At 39.1% G+C, this 25,486-nt stretch overlaps 1 protein-coding gene and 1 pseudogene across 1 annotated transcript; both read right to left on the minus strand.

Moving 5' to 3' along the window:
- Nucleotides 1-592: 592 nt before the first annotated feature.
- Nucleotides 593-18,532, minus strand: LOC127974755 (protein dopey-1-like; annotated as a pseudogene).
- Nucleotides 18,533-20,692: 2,160 nt separating this feature from the next.
- On the minus strand, nt 20,693-24,506 carry LOC127974628 (proline-rich nuclear receptor coactivator 2-like). The gene is made up of 3 exons (XM_052578033.1): nt 24,330-24,506; nt 23,620-23,837; nt 20,693-23,418 (listed from the first exon to the last, which is right to left on the minus strand). Exon 3 carries the CDS (start codon nt 23,395-23,397, stop codon nt 22,930-22,932), a length of 468 nt encoding a protein of 155 aa, XP_052433993.1. The 5' UTR covers nt 23,398-23,418; nt 23,620-23,837; nt 24,330-24,506; the 3' UTR covers nt 20,693-22,929.
- Between the last annotated feature and the right edge of the window lie 980 nt (nt 24,507-25,486).

Raw genomic sequence — 25,486 nt, forward strand, 5'->3', positions numbered from 1 at the left:
TATCTGCGCCCAATGTAAATGTGCTTTTTTTTTTTTTGCTATGGTGGGAATTTTGATTCATTGTCTCGAATCCTTTCGGTCAGTTCACCCAAAATATCAATTCATGGATTAGTTCACTAACATTATAGATTATGAATTTCTTTATCAAGTTTGTCAGGTGCTTTTTTTAAGGCTATATACAACAACTACAAAATGTCATGATTAAATTAAATAATTATTTTATTTGTACTAACGTCTTTATAATGGTGCATTACTGTACTGTCTCATTTTACACATTCATAATGCACCACCTACCCAAGTTTGTGCAAATGTTCCTTTTCGTTTCTTCAGTTCACACACAAACACTTCAGTTCATTCCTTTTCGAAATGTCCCATTCAGACTCGAACACGACTCAATTAGCCGAATTCGTTCAATGAAACACTGAAGAATTCGAATCCTATAAGTCAATTATTCGTTCTAGGTGAGTAGTTCACAAATTGACCTGACACATTACAATCAGCATGGTTTGCTACACATATATTCTGTAAACTAAAGGCTAATTTGATTACATTTGTTCTATTATAATCAGTTTAAGAAAAAAACAGCTGTGGCGCATGTGAAACACTTCGGTTTTATTTCGTCTCTCACATTTACTCTAAGCAACAATATAGATCTTCATTACGGCTTTGATCATTTTCAAATCAATATGACTTTTAGCTGTCCACGTATATTTATAAAAAATAAATTCATACACAAAAGGTTTTTGTTGACACCATTGAAAACTGATCCAAAAGAATAAACATTAGTGCAAGTTTGATTAGTTATGGACATGAGGTCTGCTACAAGCCATTCTGTGCATGACGGAGTAAATTCACATGATATGTCTCTTTATCAGGCAAGTCACCACAATATGGAATGACGCAGTATCATCATACTATCCTATGGTCTCAAAGAAATTAAAGAAATAATCACAAAGGGCCATATTTACAAGTAAAAGACTTTAAACAAGACTTTAAATAGCTTAGCTTTTGGTGGAAAAAAAATACATTAATTAGAAAAGCAAAAAATGTACAAAAATCTTTTCTGTTGTTGGTTTGTTCTCTTCCATTTTTAACCTGACTGAGAAGGTTGAAGAAAGGGACGAGCTGCTCCATGCTGCGGATCACGTAAAGGGTGAGCAGGAGCTGTCCAGGCTCCCAGGACAGAGTGCGTGTGGAGCAGTCTTCCTCTGGATTTTTCTAGAGATAATAGAGGTATTACCATGAGAGCTAATGAACATTTTAGGCTTAAAGCATTAGTAAATCTACTGAATAATCTATAGGCCCTATGCTAATAATGTGGAATGAATAATAAGGCTCCAATAGAACAGAATTTTAATAGATTTCCATCATTAAATGTAGGTCAAATGTTATATGGGAGTATTACCTTGGCCCTTTTTCTAAGCAGCTTGGCCAGTCTTGAACTCTCTCTGATGGGTCCCCTGCCTGCGGACCTCCAGACCAGAGTCATCCGAGGCTTCCGGAATGAAAGCCCAGCGATACCTGTGGTGTAATTATGTCTTTCACATTAAATATGCTCAATATTTGGAATAAATTGTATCCATGAAGAAATTTTTTTTAAAAACACAGTCTTGAGAATCTACTTGACTGACTTGACTGAATCTAACTGACTGAACAGCACTCATGAGCTTAGTTTGAACAAAAGAAACAGCTATTCCATTATCTTTCAACAAGAAACATTGATGCCTTGTACTAAAATACATTTCAGACATTCAGTGTGCAAAAACGTGTGAGGACACCCACATCTGGATCTGAGGCAGACTCTCAGAGGGCAGAGCGAGGGCCAGGTCCAGCAGCTTGCAGGCAGACAGGTAGAGGTTAAGCCAGCGCTGGCTGTTGTAGGAGGTAGAGAAGCCGTTGCCCCCTGAGTATGTTGTCTCAAGCCCTACAACAGAGGGACCTGAGATCCTGGTGAAACCAGAAATCACATCAGAGTTCAACCAACAGAATCACCCATAATGCTTAAACTGAGCAAGATTCTACTTCTCAAACAAAAACAAAAAGATAAAACAGCTAAAATATTGAGGATTGCAACAGATTTAAATAATGAGTACCTGGTGATGTCCTCATCTGCAGTGAGTTCCTGTTCCATGAGTAAGAAAACCTGAACCTGTGATCCATAAACAGGTCGAAGGCTTCTTTTTCCCAAGCTCTCTGGGTGTACTGATAACCACTGAGGCTGCTCAACAGCTGGATACATGCACGATAACTGAGGGCATTGTGAGCACTGGTGGAAAAGAGGACAGAGCAACAAGATCTTGATCCCTATAATATACAAAATCCAAGATACCGAAGCAGCTTCAGAAACTTTGTGTCCAATTAACTGTCACTTTCTCATCCTGTGTCTTCAAGTTTTGGATTTTGAAGACTAAATACCCATGGTTGCGCAGATAGGGCACAATATAATGCATGAGGTTGACCAGCAGAGGAATCACTCTCTCCTTCTCATCACTGTAGAAGACCATATCTAATAGATGAGCCAAGACCTGCAAAGACACCCATGCATATGAGCATATTAATGCAAACCACAGAAAGCCAAATTAACACAACAAAGCAAGAATACAAGACAAGCAGGGCACATCCTCTGTTGACCTGTGAATATTCCTGGAGTACAACATCCAGTTTCCCTACAAATGTTATCTTCTGCACTGACTGTGGTAGATTTGGCTTTGGTTTGTATTTAAAAAAGGAAATAAGCGTGGATTTAACATTCTGTGTTTACCTCAGCCAACAATGTGAGGGCGTGAACACTGTACACAGATGGAGTGAAGCTGGAGGCCTCCATCACTGTGAGCATTAGATCTGAAATGCACATAGTGTTAGCGAGAGACTCGCCACACACTCACGCCGATGTGCATGCAATCATGAGTCGACGTACATGGGATATGCCTTGCATAAACACTGATACAGTCACTGACCTTCTACGTCGGCCTCCAGACTGGCCCCGTCCACCATGATCTGAAGGAAGAAGCAAACAAGCCTATTGAACTGTGCTTAATGAATGAGACAAAAAAATCCACCAAATAAGATTGTCCCCAGGAACTTCTGTTATTTCAGAATCAGAGCTTACAGCTTGCTTATGATTCAGAGCTTACAGCTTGCTTATGATTATATGTAATATGTAAATGTGCAAGGTGTGTCATATCCTCACCAGCTCAGTGATCACAGTGGGCCAGAGTGAGGTCAGGTGCTGAGGGGACATGCGCAGTAGCAGCACTCTGAAGAAGAGGAAGACCTGAGCATGGAGGATGGGCACTTGAGTCGTAAGCTCTCCACAGGACACTCTGAAATCACATCAACATATTATTTACAGCTCATTTTTATGCTTTGACAGGGTACTAGTGCAACTGTAGGGTCTTCCAACACATCAAAACTCGATCATTTAGAAATTAATAAAATCCTTTGATTGATCTTGAACAGGGGAGTCCAGTCCTGCTCCTCGAGGTCCATTACCCTGCAGAGTTTAGGTCCAATCCAAAATACACAAACCTGAACCAAGGTCTTCAAGATTACTATGCCTATATCCAAAACTGCTGCCTATACACTTCTAGTGCAGTAATTATGGGCTCAACCATTTGTAATAGTTTTGTAATAGCCATAGTGGACATTAACAAATGCACTTATTCAATCCATATTGCACTGCAATAATAAGTGTACAACCAATGTGCACTCAACCTCCGCTTAAGAATACCTATACACTATGAGTGTCATGCTAAATGAATTCCTGTATCTCATCAGAGGATGCTGCAGCACTTCTAGTGAACAAAGTGCTCATAGTGTCTAGGGATACAGCCCTTGAATTTCACAGGCAAGTCTATATGACATCAGCCAAGGCCCTTGATTTTGATGGTGTGGAAAGAACCAAGTTAGTTTGAAGTCAAGCAAAAAAAAACTATATTAGTTTTCCCAAAAGCACATATCACACCATCCAAATTGAAATGAATGGATGTGTGTACCTTGGATATCTGGCAAGTATTTCTGGTACTGGTCCACCTCACTGCTGTAGATGGTGAAGGCCAGTCGTTTGAGTAGCATGGCTCTCTGCTCAAGCTCTGCATCTCGATTGGTGAAAAGACTCAAAGAGCTGCTCTGAGCCACAGCAACTCGGGCTGGACATATACAAAATGTTAGCAAGTACTACAATGCTAAAAAAAATTTGCTAGATGATGGTGATAAAGCAATAAGATGGGCGCAGCTGGATAGCCCATTTAGTAGAAAGGGAAGACTCACTCATCAGGTCTCTGAAAGTGGTTTTGTCATGAGTCATCAGGTGGTCTATGATTGCCTTCCAGCTGAAAGAGAAAGATGTGGGTAACGGTCACATTGCCCTGTGAGTGACAGTAAAATCACCGCGACAAGAAGAAAGGATGTGTTGTGCTGTACAGTACTCACTGGCCGACACAAGAGGAGTCCATCTGGAAAAACATATGATCCATAAACAGGTCGAAGGCTTCTTTTTTCCAAGCTCTCTGGGTGTACTGATAACCACTGAGGCTGCTCAACAGCTGGATACATGCACGATAACTGAGGGCATTGTGAGCAATGGTGGAAAAGAGGACAGAGCAACAAGATCTTGATCCCTATAATATACAAAATCCAAGATACTGAAGCAGCTTCAGAAACTTTGTGTCCAATTAACTGTCACTTTCTCATCCTGTGTCTTCAAGTTTTGGATTTTGAAGACTAAATACCTATGGTTGCGCAGATAGGGCACAATATAATGCATGAGGTTGACCAGCAGAGGAATCACTCTCTCCTTCTCATCACTGTAGAAGACCATATCTAATAGATGAGCCAAGACCTGCAAAGACACGCATGCCTATGAGCATATTAATGCAAACCACAGAAAGCCAAATTAACACAACAAAGCAAGAATACAAGACAAGCAGGGCACATCCTCTGTTGACCTGTGAATATTCCTGGAGTACAACATCCAGTTTCCCTACAAATGTTATCTTCTGTACTGACTGTGGTAGATTTGGCTTTGGTTTGTTTTTAAAAAAGGAAATAAGCATGGATTTAACATTCTGTGTTTACCTCAGCCAACAATGTGAGGGCGTGAACGCTGTACATAGATGGAGTGAAGCTGGAGGCCTCCATCACTGTGAGCATTAGATCTGAAATGCACATAGTGTTAGTGAGAGACTCGCCACACACTCATGCTGATGTGCATGCAATCATGAGTCGACGTACATGGGATATGCCTTGCATAAACACTGATACAGTCACTGACCTTCTACGTCGGCCTCCAGACTGGCCCCGTCCACCATGATCTGAGGGGAGGGTTTGACCTCCAGGTTTCGCCTCAACCATGTAGTCTGTTCTAAGGATGAGCCTGCAATTGTGGCAATGGCCTCTACAATCTTATGGGTCACATCCTATGGTTTTATAATTTCATGTGAAAAAAAAAAAAACTTGTGTAACAGCTGGTACCAAGTCAAATCATGTAAACCATATAAAAAAAAACATTGTACTTTTAATTGAGGTAAGTGTGGGGAGTGAGTGAAATGTCACCTGTAGCTCTCGCTGGTCCTTCTTGCTCTCCAGGGCGGGATTCTTTAGAATAAACTTATTCAATACACTAAAGAAAATATTCTAATTAATTTTTAATACTTACTGCAATTGTATATGTTTCTATTTAAGGTTTCTTTTCTTAACATCAGCAGCAAAAGCTATTTTTATGGCAAACTTAGTGTGGAAAATGTATAAACAATAATACAATAACTACGAAAAAGCTTCAATGAATAAAGAAAATTATAAACAATAATTTAATCATATTTTCTAACAACAATGTAACAGATATAGCAATTATATAAGTGAATTTTCACAGGAAAAAATATTTTTAAAGATGTCCATTAATGAGGTCTACAAATAAAATATTGCCTAATGTTATTTTAAAAGGAGATTCTAAAAAAATGTGGTTTATAGTTAATGAAGTCTTAAAAATAAAAAATAAAAATAACATGCTGGTAATTTGTGATCTTTCAATAAATATATGTGTAAGCCTAAAGTGACCAAATCAGCATCTTGTATACGTGTCTATTTTCTAAATGAAACCACTGCGTAAACTTTACATTTATAACAGGGTTTCCTTCATATAATTTGTTATTAGACACATTCATTCTCTTTCATTTGCCACCATTTGTAAGTAAAACCACTAAACGAATGTACTTTCAAAGTTAAAGTATGGCCGTGCTAGTGAGAAAGCACTTACCCTAGAATAAGGAACTGCCCTGGAGCAGGTAGACTGAGCTGGACAGAGTCCTTTAGCAATGCCAAGAAAGATGGCCAGCTATCAACCAGACTAGACACTGGAATTCTAAAGCAGACAAGGAAAGAGCAGTGAGACTGACAGAGTCATTTAAACAATACATTTGGCATATACTGATATTAGTTCACTTGCCTCTGCACATAGAAAAACTGAAGCATGCAGACCTCCAGGGAAAGATGCTTCTGTAAAATAAAGAAAGGCATAGCGAATCTTAAAGCCACCTTTAAAACCCACAGCAGTAACAGACAGTGACTGCAGAGGAATTACTAGAGTAGTCGGTGTATTTGTTACTAAACCTTCTCTTTGGCGATGGCTGGGGGCTGCTTTAGGACTTCCTTCACTGTCTGTATCACCGTCTCAGTTCGCATGGCACTTACTGAACGAATAAGTTCCACAAGGAGAAGCTGTTCCTCACAAGCTATGGGAATTACCTAAAACACAGGTACACAGATGAAATATGTTTGTTTTGTAGTGTCAAGAACAAGGTAAAAAACCAACCACTGACTTCTGGTGTAGCTCATACCTTGTTCCTTGATGATGTTTTAGCCTGCTTCCTTTCATTCCACACATAGGCAATAGGGGCCATGAAGTGAGCCCCATGATTCATTGAGATTGGACCCAGCAGCTCTAGAATTTGCTGCCTGAGATTCTGTGAACAACCCAAGAAAACAATTCTAGTTAGCACAGCACATGGACTACAAGTAACATTAAAGAACACACATCACATGTCTAAAGACACAAGTCCAGTCTTCTTGTGGTACCTTTGTGGATCCTAGGTTGATATTGGAGGTGGAGCTGGCAGAAGCTGCAGCTGGCCTGTCAGAACTGTCAGCCAGATAGAGAACGCTCCACAGCAAGGTTACAGAGGACATAATGTTGTGCAAGATGGAAAGAATCCCTGCACGGGCCTCTGCAAGGTGCTTCTGATCTACATTTGCCTGCAGCTGAGGAATGCATGCACATAAAGATTAAGGAAAACTCTAATTCAAAGCCCACACTTAAATAGTAAGAACTCATTAATACAAAAAAAAAATGATGCACTCATTATTATAAACGCAAACATTACATATACACATTTAGGAGCCATGAAACACAAACATGGCTAGCTAGCTCCCTCACCTGGTGAAATTGTGATGTTGAGTCTAGCAGGCAATAATGGATTATGGCTGTCATTCCTTCTAGTATGGTCAGAATCAGGTCAGGAGGGATACACAGTGCCATCCACTGGGGCCTAAAAATAGACACAGCGTACACACAAACACACACTGGATTTCTCTTCATAAACAAAGTATTACTTCAAAAGTGCACAGTATTTCATTTATTCTCCCTAAAGTGCCTTTTAAAGCCTGCCATAACATTGTTAGGGCAATAACTGAGAAACTGATGGTGAACAGTGTCCTCTTGTGGATGTAAATATACTACTACATGACTTTAAGCAAAAATAACCAATTAGTTTGTGATTATACTCTGTATTAACAGTTTAAAGATTGAAATGATAACATGATTTGCCATATGAATCTTTTTCTCTGCTACATAGGTGAAGTGGACGAATACCTGGTGAGGGTACAGCAGCACATGCTGGTATAGTGGATGGATGTTAAAACAAGGAGGTGACCCTGAGGTGCGAGATCCTCCCATCCCACTAGCAGCCCCACTTCTGGGTGAGCCTATGTCACTCTCAATCTCTGACAACTCCCCTTCCCCACAGCTGTACCAGTTTTCCAGGTCAAGACTGTCACCAAAGAAGATGCTGGTTGGCCGAGAAGAGCCTGGTTGGTTTTGCGTCTCTCATCATCTCTCCTCTTGACCTTTTTGTTTTTGGGCTTGGCTCCTGGGGATTTATCAACCAGACGCTCCATAATCTTGCCCTTTAGGCTGAGCTGGATACTGCTATGGCTTCGTTTGCGGTGGGGGTTATCAACCTGGAGACTCTGCTCGGTGGCAGCACTGCCACCATCATCGGGCAGCATTATAATCGAAGGAGAGGAGCTATGGTGGGCAATGCCTTCCTGATGTTCTTCTTCCCCTGAACCATCGATTGAAGCCACAGCCAGGAACTCCAAGGTTCCCCCTGCAACCAGTTCTGGAAGCGTTCTAGATTGGGTGTTTGAGAACGGGGCAGGGGTGATGCATTGGCCATTGGGCATATCGGTTGACAAGTTGGAACTGTCAGCGTCTGTCTGAGGCCAGCCATCAGGAGATGGTGTCTCAGAGGACTCTTTCTCCACCATTTGCACCACCCTGTCCACTACCTCAAAAAGCACAGCAGACACTGCCTTGTGCAAGGACTCTTCTTCTACTAAAACAGACTGACAAAGTACAGGATCAGATATATTAATAGTGCTACCACCTCCCTCGAGGTCGTCAAAGCTGCCATTGTCTACAGTGGATGACTGAGAACCACTCAAATCTGAGCTCTCGGGCTCCCCCTGCTGATCAGGAGGTTGATATTCGCCACAGAGCTGCAGATTCTTACTGCTGAGGCTCAAGAAAGAAAAACTGTCACTCAAAGGGTTAACTGTGAGACTAAAGGGTTCCATATCATCCAATGGGAGGCATCTGCTGCATGCTTGGATACCCCTTTGGCCATCCCCTGATATCTGGTTATAATCTGCAGATGAGACAATTGCATGTTTGTTAGCATTAACTTGTTTTGGTTAAAAAAAATGGAGATGCTAAATCTATTTAAATTGCTAGAAAAACCCTCTTACTTTCAGTACAGCTCATATCACTCATGTAGATAGGTTCAGAGGACTCTTGTTCCGGTGGGTTGGGAAAGACCTGGGTCCACTGACGTTGTGCTTGAACCCGTTGTATGCATACGCGGTGGCTTTTAGGGTGTAGCAGCAAAAGCAGTAGAGGTTCAAGAACACGAGATATGTCATGTCTCTGCAAAACCTGGTTCAGCCAGGCCCTGCCAACAGCACTTGCAGAGCCATCCCAATAACTGAGGCTATCTAACATAATATACAGAGACCTACAAAAGAAAGAGAACTGTAAGGCAACCAATTTTGCATATTTAGACTTTTTGTACCATAGAAGTGCTGTTACCTGTCAAAGGTCCGATTAAAAGGCGAGGACTTGGTGATATTTAAGTCTCTGGTTAGGTGCCAAAGAACTGAGAATTTTACATGAGCCTCCAGACGTATCCTCTAAAATAACATTTTGTAAAGATGTAAAAAACAAATCACAGCATGTATAGTTGTGTAACTCTATGTAAATTGTTAGTGGGGTATGCATGTATGTATGGGTTACATGTATGACTGACCCTGTTGCGATGCATGAGCTGCTGGCTAATGACATCTTCACAAATGCTGGGTGAGGGAGCAAAATTGTGAAGCTGGTAAAAGAGCTCCACGCTGCGCTTGTGGTGCTGGGGTGTCTCCTCTCCTAACTGATCCCATAAGATAAGGCCTCTACAGGAAAGAAGTGAGAAGGTGATCAAGATAGAAGGAGAGACTAGAAAAAAAATGCAATTGAGTAAGGAAATAATGCACACCTTGAAGAAATTGGTTTTCTCTGCAATGTATTTCAAGATACCCGGTGTGAGTGGCGGTCGTATCACCACTGCAACACGCCCCTGGCTCGGACTCATTGGCTGGCCCGTGTCTGGACTTGTCACACGCTCTGCTGTCACCATAGCTACAGACTGTGTGAGTCCGACAAGGTCCATTACAAGTGAGATAGCCACAGCTTGAATACTGAAATCAGCATCTGAACAGCACGCATCCATCAAGGTCTGAAGCCACAACGCTGGCTGAACACTCTCACCTGTCGGGCAAGCATTGGCACTAAACTAAATTGCTAGAAAAAAGGATTTTGATTGTGAAACAAACCCTGTATTTATATAAATTATACTAATTAGATGCCCCAGAATCCCTTTGCATTTGATAAAGGTATAATCCATGTGAAAAAACTGATTGTGCAATTATGCATGTAAGAAATGTATACTAAAGCGATAACCAACACTTTATTTTTTCGGGGTGGCAGTCAAGCAAAACAAAGTCCTGGTCACACTTGGGGAAAGAGTTAAAGTAAAGAAATGGCATCAGAAGGTCATTTTTTACCTGCCTGCTCCTCTCTTGTGGGTGATGACTTCAGGTTCCCCTCAGCAATGTAGACTGGAAAACTAGAGCACTCGAGGAAGAGCTGGCAGGCAGCAGTGAATGCATCCAGACACTCCATCTGCTCAGAAGACATCTGCTCCTCAAACCCACTTGTGCGTCTTTTATCAGCCACCACAATTAGAGTGTCCATTTCTGCACTGCAGTCCTTCCCTGCCTCTGTCTGACCACCTGGGGTAATGTAAAGCCTCACTAGGCAAGAAAGGAACTGCTGGAAATGCTCAAGGCAGCACTGCACCACTGGCATGTCCTGGAGCTTGATGTGGGCTGAATTACTAAACCCAGATTTGGGTTAAATAGGTACATCTTCAGGGCTGGATGCATCATCTTCGGGATGTTGCATGTTATCAGGTTGCTCCACACGTTCTGCCTGGTACTGGATGAAGTCAGTAAATCCACTTTCTGACAACCGGTTGCTTGAAGCATTCTCACCATCATTAAATACATCAGTGCTCCCAGAGATTTCAAGAGTGACTGGTAGAGTCTGAGAAAGATTGGGAATGAAAAAGATTATATCCATTACTCTCCAGCAAGACACCACAGTGCAAAACCTAAAAAAGTTTCACTGTCAAAGTAGTTTCATTAATTCAAATGAAATATAATGGATTAATTTCTGTATTTTTAGGTTATGATACTTTTATTTAGATTTCAGACAACAGTATCCTCCACTGTAAGCAAAGTGAAAGTAAAAACTGTTTGCAAAAGGAAAAAACATTTTTGGCCTTTTTTATGTTTTTAGCAGAGAGGACTGTAGAGAATGACTGGACAGTGTGGGGTGGACAGTTGGGAACAGACTGTGAGATGGTACTCAAACTCAGGTCACCAGATGTCCGTGTGCTAACCACTAGGCTATCAGGACAGAAGAAACCTAAAAATAATTATTTTACATCTCAGACAGGTTTTTTTTTCTTTTCTTTTTTTTCATTCAGGCATCCCACCAACTAGTTGATTTAAAAAATATGCATTTTTGCAAATTCCTATTTGCATCGTGTTAAAAATATATTATATTATTATATACTTTTAGAGACAGCATATTCAGCAGGCCATTTTTTTTCCAGACCACATCTCCTGCAGTCTTACACTTTTACATGAAGCCTTTCCCATCACACTGTGGGCTGGCTATAAAACGTTCATACATCAACAACTAAGTGGTTCCACTCACAGAACCGTGTAGCAGCACAGAGCCGGACTCAGGTGGCAAACCGTGAGCTGCATAAGTCCCAGAGGAAAATGCGAGAGCTTGAGAGGTTGCAGGCCATTTTCACCTGAGTGGAAATGACAGACTCTTGGGCCTCAGAGGTTAGACTTGGCTCCCACTAGAGAGGGGAACTCAGCTGTGCATGAACGTCTCATCCCTATTCCCTTGCTGGCACCATCCAGGGAGTCTGGCATAATTTTGATAAAGCTTCACTTAAGATAGAGACACATAGTTCTAGTAAGGTAGCAAACAGGTCCTGCCATACACACAACGTAACAAACTTATGTCATGAGGGAGGACCATCCCATCTATTAGACCCACAGCAGGGAGTCAGTGGAAAACACACACCATCAGGCAACAGGATGGTTGTTTCCAGGCCTCTGCTTTTATAGCAAACAGGCCATATTGGCTTGTCTTGAACAGTCTAATGCTGTAGAGACCGTTTTCAATGACTTTAAAACAATTAAGTCTAGCTACTGTTTAATCAAAACTACATATTCCTTGTGAGGAAAGCCTAAACAAATTGTACATAAAGCACAGTACAGAGACGAGAAAGAAAGTTTTATGTTTCAGTCTAGCATCACATCCTGTCTTTGCACTGGTGCCAATGTATTTCCGTAGTTGGGTTTGAATAAAAGCTTCTCAAAGTGACTAAAATTCAAGTTGGATTCTATTACTTTCTTTTGATTTATTTTATCAGCTACTGAGGGAAAAGTAAATTGTCAACATTTATATATATACAAACAATACTAATAACTCTGAATATTCATTAATACTAAAATGTTCAATAAAACCCAGCAATTATCACCATAAATGTTTATAGAAATTACAGAAATAAAATAGTTATGACCGTAGTAACCCTGATAATTACTGAATACAGATTTTTTTTCCCCATATCATTTTCAAAATAGCCCTCCAAAAAAAAGAACTATTTTAACGCTTTGCATAACTGGAAATTTGCATGTATTTTCCAGGTTTGTCCCCAGTTTTTTCTATGACTATGTGATCCCTGCAAATATTATGCTTTAGCTTAAGTTTATAAATTACAGATAAATATGTAATTTAAATAGAAAGTCATATATGTAAATCGGCTTGGAGTATGTATTCACTGAACATGCTTTAATAATTTGATTGTCTACTCTCACCCTTTTCTCATCTTTGTCTCTAGCAGAAGAGGTAGTTGTGACAGTGCAAGGGGTGACACCAGAGGGGGCTGGACTTTGCTGAGGATCTTCGAGCAGAGGCGCAGGCAGTGGGTGAGCTCTCTGACGCCTAGGGCCTGCAGGTGTGTAGTAAGAGCAGAAACCATCCGAAGCAGCAACTGAGGTAGTCTGGACTGTCTGGATCTCAATGTACGTCTCCTAGACAGACAAAAAGACAGGAGTGAGGTTAAGTTCTTCGTTAATATTAAGCCAGCTGAAAGCCGATTGCTGCATTAAGTCAGTACTATACATTACGAGTGACGGTTAACAAAAGTGCAACAGCAAATAAGAACAAATTAGGCTTAATGTGTGGAATAAAAAGGAATAGCAAGCGTTTTAATTGGTGAGCACATGCAAGTTTATGGTTCTACCTTCCGCAACATCCATAGATATACATGAGAAATTATTTTGAGGTAATCATATATCATAACATTTTACATATAACTTAATATAACAGCATCTTAATTTTTATATGATATATTTTATATTTTATATGCTTATCTGTTTTTATGGCATTTCAGATCAGAGTATGTGAGCGGTGTGAACCTGAAGTGGCTTTTATTTTTGTCAAGAGTGAGAGTTTTTTTTTTTTTTTTTTTAAGTAAGCAGGGAGAAGGTAACCTGAAGAGATTACAGGCACTTTAATATGCATGTTTCTGGGAAGGTAGCCAAACAATTAGAGTGAAGTGAAGGTGAGGAGGCAAGTAAGAGCAGTACCATACCTGGCAGATAACCCTCATGCTTCTAGTAGGCTTCGAGGGAAGAAAAAAAGAGCAGATGTTTTCAAACAGACAGAAGCGAGCAGAGCAGAGGCCAGAAAACACACTTCAGAAAGACTGATTGGTTTAATCACAACCAGTGTTAGAGAAACTAAGATCAAGATGATCTCTCAAACTTTCACACATGTAAAAAATGTAGAGGCTATGACAATCCAAGTGTCACTAAAATGTTTAGTTTAGTTCCCTATAGCTAACATAAAAAAACATGAAAATAAATTAGACCATCTAAATCTCAGCATGTTTACATGAATTACTGTTTCTAGCTATCAAAAAGTCACTTTAGAAAAAAAAAAATAGAAAATGGATCATTGGGAATAATAAAGCAGTAATTCTAAACATTTCAATTCCTAACTTTTTAAGTTTACCAACCAAAGATACAATGTCCAACAAGAAATCCACCAGCTCACAGAACTCAACCAATGAGGGTGCAGACATCTCAGAGCTCATAGTCTTTCCAGGGTTATGACTGCCCTGAGTCAACCTACAAAAAGAGAAAGAGGGTAAGTAAAAATGGAACAAAAATACATTATATTTTTCCCCCAATATTCCACACACACCTGCAGCACTCCTCAAACCAGCGTGCAATATAGTCCCACATGTAGTAGGGCTCAGAAGAGTTAAACAAAAGGTTGGCGGTTTTAATGAGCTCTGCCGTTTTCTTGTTCTCTCTGAGTTTGCTGAAAACCAAAATAAATTTACAATTTGAAAATATTGCAATACAACTGTATAATGTCAAACTATTAGTGAGATAAAGGCAGTGCAGACCTGCTAAGCTGAGTTTGGTCTTTGCTGTAAGCGTTTTGGTTCTGAAGGTCCAACTCAGCGCGGCACTGAGTGTGCAGAGTGCGAAACACTTCAATCAGAACATCCTCTAAGATTGCTGGGCCTAAATAAAGCAGACAAAAACGCATCAAATCAATTTCAAGCACTCTTCCTATGAGTCTAAGCATTTGTCTACCATAGACATCATGTAGAAATGGCTGTACCCAGCTGATGAGAATGCGAAATGGCTTTAAGTCGTGCATCAGGATGCTCTCTTCCTCCCCTCCTCTAGCCTTCCCCTGCAAGATCACCACCATGGCCTACATACACACCAACAGACAAATGTAGGCATGCACTGACAATATAATCCTGGTCATGTATATAAATATATTAGATATATAAATATATAAATATATACATGGATGAATCATTCACAATCTACAGTGGTGGCCAAAATTATTATAACACTAGTATTTTTACCAGATATTTCTATCAGTTATTTCTATTTTTTTGCTGTAGTGCTTCAAAAGGAAATACCAGTTTACATTTCCAACATTTATTTTTCCATCAATTGTAATTATGTAATTATTATGTAATTATGGCGAAGCTACAGCACTGTTAAAAGTTTTAGGCACTTAAAAATGCATTAAAATTAGGATGTTGTCAAAAATAATGTCATAACACATGAACTAGAACATGCACACGGTGTCTACTGAACGTAAACAACACTATTTACATTGATTCTTTTCTAGGGTACTCTCCTACATGGCGGAGGACTAAAACTTAGGGAAAAGAACTGGTGAATAAATTATGGTTTTATTGTTTTCTATGCACAAAAAAAATTATTCTCGTAGCTTCGTAAAATTATGGTTGAACCACTGATGTCACATGGACAATTTTACAAATGTCCGTGCTATGTTTCTAGACCTGGGAACATTGTAGTTATTACTGTTTATGGGAGGGTCAGAGAGCTCTCAGATTTTATCATAAATATCTTAATTTGTGTTCCAAAGTTGAACGAAGATGTTATGGTTATGGAAAAACATTAGGGTGAGTAAACAGAATTTTCATTTCTGGGTGAACGAACCCTCTAGCTGGTGAAAATACTAGTGTTCTAAAAATTTTGCAACAACTGTATAGTAAGATCCATAATTTGCATTCAAAAAATTCTAAATGTAACAAAAGTACCAAATATAGATTCCTCTGCAGTACCCTTGAGAAAAAAAAAGTTATCTCCATTATACTGTGAATGCCTGAGCAAGTGTGTGCGTTTCAGCTCTTTAGGGATCTCAGACTTGGTCTAACGCATGGCTGCACAGACAGAGAAACAGACGGTCCCTGCAATAACCTACTTCCCAAACAAGTGAGATCCAACAAGTGGCCCAAACCAGATGGCATGCAATCAAATAATTCCCCCTCCAATAAAAGAAGAGAGGAAAATGCCAAAAACAAAACTCCCCCTGCTGAAGCCTTAAACTCAACCCCAGGGGTAGCAGGACTGTTTAAACGCATGGCACTGAACAACTCTGTCTGTGCCTGCACTGGGACCAGTGTCTCACTGCAAGCTTAACCATGCATGTAGGCCACATGGAAAGAAGTGAAGACTCACAGAGTGGCTTATTGACAAAATGTGTGCATGCACCTGTGTGCCACTGCAGACATAACAAAAACGGTTTGATCTTACAACAAAAGGAAACTCAAACTTTTGAAGTTTCTTCAATGCTTTTGATTTATCTGTGTCTAGAAAATTATTTGTTTAAAGTACTGTGAACACAAGGGATTTCTGAAGTCCCATTGATGCTCAGAGCCCAAAACAACAAAAAGAGCAACATCAATCCTTCTTAATTAAAGACAAAAAAAAAATGGTATCCCACCCCTAATGCTACATTAAAAAAGGGGTGAAACTCTCACTAGCTGGGTTTCCATCACCCTGCTTTTATGTGCATTTTCAAGTATCACATCAGAATCGAATGATACAAACACTGAATTTCGAAAGAGAGAAAAATCCTTAATTCGCAAAAACGTTTTTACGCTCGCTTGAGGTGGCTTGTGCAAAAAAGGGTTATATGTTATTATGGGGTTATTATGCGAATAATGGAAGATGGAAATTAATTTTGCGAATACATGCCTCCAAGCACATCAAAAAATCATGTGACTTTGCACTATGGGATGGCAAATTCTGATTTATCAGCAGACCAATCTTGTTCTACAGCATCTGAAATGTTGTTAAATGGTAATTTGTAAATGCCTGAGAAATGTCTTTCATCAAAGTATTTCTGTATAGCATTAATTGCCTTTTCTTAGTGATTTATAGTGCCAGTTTATCAGGAAGTGATGATTTTGTTCTCTTTGACTCGTTGGAAATTATTCCAATTTTGCACATAAGTTAAATTCGCAATGTTGGATGGAAACCTGTATACTGTTTACACTTTAAACTCTGCTTTGAACTTCTAGGTTTTGTCTTACCTGAACAAGCATGTCCTTGAGGGATAAGTGTTAGAGTAGTGTGTGACGTACTCTTCTGGATTACTGAGTCGGGTGCTGCGAGGGCCTGCTTGCACACCATTGTTATCGAAGCCTGAGAACACCACCAAGCAAACAATTTTCACACTGACAAGAGTACAAAAACATTAAAAAATTCATAATTTTTGTTGACTTACAGAGATAAAAAGATGTGTTTATGAAAATATGGCAACAAGCTATTTGTAGACATATAAACTTACCGCAATATTCATTCACAGCATATTCACAGCAAGTAAGAGACAAAATAAGGTCAACCAAAAAAATTCAGCAAATCATTCAGCAAAGTTTTCAAAAGAAAAGTGTTTGTTTAAGTGCTAATGGACATTTACAATCAAAAGTTTGGTGTCAGGAAGAAAATGATTAAAGAAATTAATATTTTACTTAGCAAGGGTGCATTAAATTGATGCAATATAAAAAAAAAATTCCACATAACAAAAGATTTATATTTCAAATTAATACATTTATTCTTCCTATTCATCAAAAAAAGTCCTAAAAAAATTTCCACAAAAATATTAAGCAGCCCAACTGTTTTAACACTGATGATATTAAGAAATATGAATTGAGCACCAAATTAGCATATTAGAATGATTTCTAAAGGATCATATGGCACTGAAGGCTGATGTAATTGTCATCACAGGAATAAATGGCATTTTAAAATATATTAAAATATTATATACAACACTTATTGGTTATAAAAATTCAAATATTATTATTTAAAAAAAAAAAATCTTACTGACCACAACATTGGAACGGTAGTGTATCTGCTTGGATATATGAAAACACAAGCAAAGCATGGCTAAGGAATGCCATATCATTAAAAGCTGGGACATAAATGAAAAGAGTGAAGTGTCAATATCTCACCCAGTAGCCAAGCATACAGCCTACGGTTCAGAGACATGTCTCTTCTTAGAACAACATGAAGTGCTGCAGACAGAATTCTGATCATGTCTGGACGCGTAGCCTGAAATGAACCACACAGTTACAGTATGATGTTAGTGTTGCATTTCTATGTGAAATTCTTTAACATTTCTATTTTGACTAATGAATAACTCATATTTCAGACCAAATCTACAAATATCTGTTTTAAAGGTGGACAAGTAATATGCCACCTGAGAAGCAACAAAGATGGATCTCGGAGAGAACTTAAGGAAATGTTCCTAGCATTGGGACAAATAAAGATGAAAGAAGCCTGAATAAATCAGTATTGTTACCTGACTCATGTGGAAGGGAAAGCAGAACAGGATAAGATCCAGGGTGCTCCTCTGCACTAGCACACTAGAATCATGTACAGATGTGCTGACTGCTTCCACCTGATAAAAACAATGATATAAAACTGAAAGAAAGAAAAAAACGACTCAGTGGCAGCCATTTATACAATTTCTATATTTTGAATCATTCGTTAATAAGGGCTGTTTTGCTTGCATTGTGTCTATTGATCAGTGTACCATCAGTTCTATGTCACTGCCAATGATGTACAGCTGGTCCTCCATGGATAGTTTTCTGTTAAGGTGCAGTAACACGAAGGACACTCCAGGCAAGCGCACAGCAGGGCTGGTTAGGATGCTGCCCCAGAGGGCACTGTAGAAGGCCGGCTGCTCCACAGCTGATGCCACCTTTTCTAGCAGGGTACTGGCCCTTTGGACAACAGATGAAATAAGATTAAGATTAGAGATGCACAATATATTATATATCAGTTGTGAGCTGATACTGAAAATAGTTTTTGCTCATCTGTATTCCTCGATTAAGGATATATTTATACTAATATTAGATATTTCAAATATTTGCCTTATTAATACATAAAAATGTCCTTCATTTAACATTTATTTTATTTATTGCGTATATTTTAGAGTATTAGAATATAAACTACTGTTCAAAGGTTTGAGGTCAGTAAGATTTTGCTTTTTGAAAGAAATTGTTTTATTCAGCGGATTTTCTCCAGTAAGCTGCTGTTGCTTACCGTTGTCCGTCGGACGGTGGCTTTTTGAGGTCTTGGCTGTGAGGGGCTGGCTTTTTTTGTTAATCTTGTGTGCAGATGGATGTATGAATGGATAGATGGGTGAATGGTTGAATGGACAGGTTGTGAACGATGTATTGCCAGATGTGACAGCAAGAAACGCTTCCCCGGATGCCGCTGGCGAGATCACATATCTGCTTTTAGTAAAGCCATTTGTTATACAGCAACGTTAATGTTGACATCTGTCTAGGTAGCGTTGACACTCTATGGTTGAGACCATTTTTGGTTAAAGTCTTTGACAGGTGAAACGCTTCGTTCTACGCATGCGCCAGCAGTTCCTTGTTAATAAATAAATAAATAAAAATTCGGCATGCTTTCATAATAAAAGTACCGGTGTTGCGCTGGAGTCAAACTCCGGAAATCGTTTTTTTAACCGTCGATTTTCGATTTATAATAAAATAAAATCTTTAGCAAAGATTATGGAATAAAGAGACTTTATGTTTAATTAACATTACTGAAGGAGTTTCGCGTTTTTTCTACAATGTAAATTATACACATTCATGTAGCAAACGTGCATTTTGAATACACATTGTTTTTAAATGTGGACTACAAACTGAAGCGTTTGTGTTGTAATATCTACTACTAACGTTTCTTTTAGCTAAAAAAAAATAAAAATAAAGTATCTCACTATTCAGGCTGTACCGAGTGGTTTGAAATAAATGTAAATAATTGAAAGGTTGTTTCTCTGACAAGTTACGTCTGCTTCATCGAAATCAGTAATTTAGCTATGCTGCCAGCTGATGGTGCTGTCGAAAACAAAACAGAAACCACTGCATTACACGTTGCGCACTTTAAATTTCCAAAGAGATGTTAAGCGCATTTTATCAAAATACGTTATTTACAAGACGTTTGCTAAAGTAACCACAGCCTTAGACTCGGGGATGAATTGAACTTGCTGAAGGGATTACTTACTATTGCCCCCGGATTATGTATAATTGTGTATTCTTTACAATTGTTTATAATAATTGTTTTACCGTTTTCCTGTTGCGATCAGGATAAATCAAATACTGCAGGCTAACCACAGAATATAAACAACGGAAAAAAATATAGTTTCTGGCATTTGTAATTTAAATTAGTTAAAGTTGATTCTTTGCTATGACTGCTATGTTCATGATACAAACCAGTTTCACTGTCGCCTGAATTTTGTTTGTAATAAACTTGGCTTCAGACGAGTTAGGTTTTTTTTGATCATGCTCTCTAAAGCAAACATCACTTCCTACCGTTTCCGGCCAAACACCAACCATTACCGGCATTTCAGTTAGAGGTTGTAGTTTTTTTCCATCTCTTCTTTTTTGGTCTGACTTAACGTATTTACACATTTCACAAGTCTTCTGCCTGTTTTGTTACATTGTAATAATAACAATGCAGTATAAATGTTTGAAAAGTACCTAAGCACATTCTTATAATCTTTCCAAAGAACATTTCATTGTGATGGACCACTGTTATAAAACATATCCAATGGGTGCTGCAGTCTACGTCAACAGACAGAGCTCTAGTCCAAATAGATAAACCGTTTCATGGGCTACACAGTATACGGTTTCAAAACTCTGGGCCAAAGTCCAATACAGTGTCAAGTTGTTCTACGTGCCCTGCTGCTCGAACTGGCAACAGTGTTTTAAGATTATTGGCAAAAACACATACTTGTACATCATTAATATTTATATATCATTAAAATAACATATTTGTAACCCTTCAAACTGAAATTAAGACTAACGTCCAACCGTTTTGAAATGTTAAACACTCTTATGGATTACAAACAGCACACACACAGAGACAGTACTGGGGGGGAAGGGAGGGATTTTATTCTTTTTTTGACAACCAAATTAAACAATCTTTTATTACATACCAATTCTTACCAAAAGGGCTTTCAGTTTCAATTTCAAGTGACATTTTCAAGGTTGGGATAAATTCATAGCCAATTGTTCAAGATTTGAGAAAAGGACTTTTACACATTCCACTAAAATTATTTACTTTCTTACTTTAAAGGGTTAAAATATTCTATGGCATTCTGGAGGTAAAAATGCAGCATCGCTGGCTTCAAACATTGGCCCGTGGAGGAAAGACCAATGACTTGGTGCAAATGCAACACTGCTTTATGGACTTTGGATAAGGGGCAAAATAACTGGGATTATATCAAAAAAAAAAAAAGTTTTACAATAATTTCTATTTTTTTTGTAATTCCATAGGCAACTCAAAAACCATGTATAAAAGTCCCTTTCAATTTCAAAATATATATTTTATTTTCTTTCTATATATTTTTTTACTTGCACTTAAAGCTCGCTCTGCCCCTACACAGTGCATTATACAAAATAAAAATATTATGTGCAAGATCACTGGCAACAAAACCACACAGTGCAGGGGTTGACGCACAATATGCAAGTTTCTTTTTCTTTTTTTTAAACAAAATATTCTTCAGCATTTTTAAAACAAGCCACGTCCTTAGCGTGACTTTTACATTCAGTGTTATTACTAAAAATACTTTATCTGCAGGTTTGAAACATTCCTGCATAAATGTACAATATGCTACAACATTTTATACATTTCATTATTTACATGGCTCCGTTACACATCAATACTCGTCAGCTTTGTTTTGTCATCTTTAAGATAGCTATTAATACACGTTCTGCGAGAGAGGTAGTTTACACCACACTCATTACGAAGTGGGAAGGGGTGCTTCATCATATCCACAGTTGAAAGAGCAACATTGTCTGAAACTTTTGAACACAAATTAACAGCAGTGCAAGGAAAAACAACAATTGAGAAAGGGCAATGTGTGTATCATGTCATCTACTTGCCTTCTTATAAAACAATGTAAACATGTCCTCACTGGACTTGCGCCCTATTTCTCTGTTCCCCCACGCTGTAATACACACATTTCATAACAATGCTTGTATCAAAACAACCACAGAGCAAATAAGGCTATGAGACGAGACCACAGAAAACATCCGTCCTATGTTCTCGCATTATAACCCTCCTCCACATATTTGCTCTCTGATCATTCCAAAAGTACAGAGTAAAAAAAAAAAAGAAAAGATTAACCAAAACCTTGATAAACACTAATGCCTTACTTGATGATTTATGGCACTTGTAACCAGATTTTGTTAAGGGGGGGGGGGGGGGTACCCAACAGAAAATTGCTGATTTCTTAGCTTTGGTAAACATTAAAAATCACACTTAGTTTTCTAAGCTATAACCCAAGGGATGTAAAAAAACAAAAGTTTAATGCTGCAATAGAGCTTGTGAACCTTCGTGAATGTCAACACCTATAGTGCAATGCGCACAGCGCCATTAAAAAATAAAGTACAGGTGTTGAAACACAAGGTCCCTTGTGCCACCTCATTAGGCTTGAGGTTAGTTAAATGACCTATGTTGACTTAAGCTTGTTCCCCTTCGTATCCTGTTCACTTAAGTCTCCCTGCAGAACGAAGTCAAGTGGCTTTTACTTCCCAAAAAGCTAAATAAAAAGATACCTGGAAACGCAGTATGCACTATAACGCTACAAATGCTGCTGTGCTTAGCACCAAGAGGTTTCTGACACTCTCTGCAGGATTAAAACTCAAGCCGAGAGTATGCGTCAAACCTCAGCAAGCGACAAACTATGCGAGGAAATTGTGGGAATTTTGTCTACTCTGGTTGAGAAGAAAAAACGCACCATCTCAAACAGCCATTACAAAGAAAAAAGAACAAAACAAAACGGGAGCATAACAGAGCAATGAGTTATTAAGGAGGACATCCAGTTCATTTGTCATGGCATATGGCTTCACTAAAAGTTCTCGACCTCCCCTTAAGGCTACAGCAACGTAATAACAATTGAAGTGGTTTGCTTAAAAAAAAAATTAGGTGATGAACATCAGGTGAAACATCTGCTTGCCAAATGGTCACCAGCTTATTAAGATGCAAATCTAAAAATAGTTGTAAAATATATTACGCAGCTGGAGCATTCAAGAGGAGGGTGAGATGCCCAAGCAGAGCCTTCGTTCATATATTGGCTTAAGAGAGCAGCAGTGAGTGACCTTCTTAGGCCTGAACCTTCAGGAGGCTCTTTAACTGAAAGGTCATCATCTCACGATGATCGCAAGCACCCATCGGAAGAGACACCCAGTGACTCGGGGGCTTGGGTAGCACACTCGGGGATGGGGGCTCACTAAACTTGGCTCCAGCATAGTTCTGACCACACTGAGTTGACAAAAGTTTGTTCAGATGGGACATGGTACCCTCCCAATTCTGATCATAAGGTGTGGCAAAATGAACAGAGGCATTTTTCTTGTCTACAAAAGCGGCCTGCCGTGCCTCAGGAGACCAAGAATAGCCGGTGCCCTTCTCACCCCTGCGATGGCTGTGGTGATGGGCTACCCCTAAGGCTCCTGAGGCGGCGGCATGCACCACTCCATTCTGGTCTCGACTTCTCTGCTTGCTCCTGCCAATCTGGTGGCTCTTCTTGGGCGCCGGGCGATCTGGAATGTTGTATCTTTCACCACCTCCCATACTGCTTTGATTGGATGTCACCTATCAGACAAAGAACTTTTTTAATGAAAGAGAAACATGTACATGTTTGAATTACAAAGGCTGAAATCTGAAAACCGGTTTGAAAACAAGCCTAAAATAATTATTAAGCGTCCCTTGCTGCAGGCAGACAATAACAAAGGGCTACGTGCAGCGCGAGACATCCAGCGCGCCCCGCCCATCCCCCACTCGCTTCCTGCTTACCTCTCGGTTGTAGAAAAGTTGAGTGCGTGGTTCTCTTGACTTTTTAATTTCTCTTCACCAATCGGGCTCCAGGTCCTCAAAGTAGTCGATCTACTTCTCGCTGCACATATATGTCCAGCAAGATCTGAAGTTTTCATGTGCCAATGAGCGATGTTTTTTCGTGTAACCGAGCTGAACATGAATTCACCTCGGCGCACGGTGCTCTAGAAGCCGTGAATCTAACAAAAGAAAACAACATCATTTCCTAAATGCTTTCGTTTAAAAAAAAAAAATTTGGTAACACTTATATTTTCACGAATATTGCGTAATTAACTAAACTATTTGTTAGTGTAAAACAATGTAAAAATATAAAAAGTGAAAAATAAGTTCGGGTCAAACCAAATGTTTCATATACCTTGTAATTTAAACAATTATACATTTAAACCTCGGATATAACAAAATATTTTGTGAATATGGTATTACATAAGCAACATCTAATCTTCCTCCATTGTGTGCAAAAAAAAGGGTAAATATCCAGTTAACTTAGTTGGAAATTGCAGGTAAGGTTAATCTCCATAATGTTTTACTAATAAACTTGGGTTTCAAATAATATAAACAAGGGTATTAGGTCATGATTTCTGGACCCGTACCAAAACAAAGACTCTCGCTCAACATGGCGTCAATACTGTCGACGACTCCTTATGTCTTCAACTTAATAGAAAACAACTTACCGACTTCCTCTGGCTTCGATGGAATAAGACCTTCGTCTTCCCTTTGTCTAGTCTGTCAGCTGTAGCTGATAAAGGAGAAAATGTTTCCCAATATGCGAATCTTTGTTCAAATCCGGGGTTACAGCGGAATGGTATTACTCTCCTTCTCCACTTTGTCTCCGTCTAACAACAAAATGGAGCCTCAACAAAGCCTAAGTAGTTTGGGGCTGTGTTGTGCTGGCCAATCAGGGAGCAGCACTTGCCGACGTGTGACCAATAGGAGCGAGGAACACGCCTGTTGCCATCCTTCCTGCGTCACTGAACGTTATACGTGTTTGTGGGGAATTTTTGGTTTTTTTCCGAGTTGCTGTAACAATAACTCAAAGGCATATAAAAAATGATCACATGGTTTCTTCCGGTCGATTTAAGCTCAAAACGCAAGCACTTAAACATTTACCTAGTAGTGAATGCCCATGGCATAACATCGAAGGGCACAACTGCTATACGTTTAGCCCTATGTAAACTGTGTAAAATTCTGTTAGCAATGGAACAGGCTTTAAAAGTACAAATGGCTTAAAAATAATTATAAGTGTGTCAAGATGCTGTTGAATCCATCTTATATTAATAACCCAATAAAACATTATCACAATCAGAGGAAAGGTGAGAATGGGATACAGGAAATAGGTCAAGTTTGTCTTGAAAACAAAGAAGAAACGTTGACACACCTTTAAGAAGTATCACACACCACCTGCTGGCATGTGACAACATGTAGATAAAAACCTGTGAAGTGGTTTCTTCTGCCAATGACAATGGGAGGAAAAGTGTTTGAAAAGCTACAGATAAAGGTGTTATTTGGGGGGTGTAGTATCTTCATAAACCAATGAATGGGCGCAGAGGAGGCATATGGGCCATTTAGTGTTCTTGAAGCAAAATGTCTGCTTAGATTGTTTATGGCACTCTGTCTCTGAGAATGTGTTAAGTTGAACAGCTGTTAGAAGACAGTTAAACATTCCATTTATCAGACTCAGACCAAATTTAAACCTTCTCTGCCTGTTTACCTGTTTCCAACCTTGCTTTATCTGAACAGCTCAAGGTTAATTAAACTGAAACGATTTAAACTAGACTTATACCAGACAAAATACTATATCAAATATTTAACTTATGTTAGACATCTGTTG

Source organism: Carassius gibelio, chromosome B16 (genome assembly GCF_023724105.1).
Source record: "Carassius gibelio isolate Cgi1373 ecotype wild population from Czech Republic chromosome B16, carGib1.2-hapl.c, whole genome shotgun sequence".
NCBI classification, from domain to species: Eukaryota; Metazoa; Chordata; class Actinopteri; order Cypriniformes; family Cyprinidae; genus Carassius; species Carassius gibelio.

What these genes read in the sequence shown, in the direction of transcription:
- LOC127974628 (XM_052578033.1), bottom strand. Translation starts at nt 23,397, where the DNA reads ATGGGAGGTGGTGAAAGATACAACATTCCAGATCGCCCGGCGCCCAAG.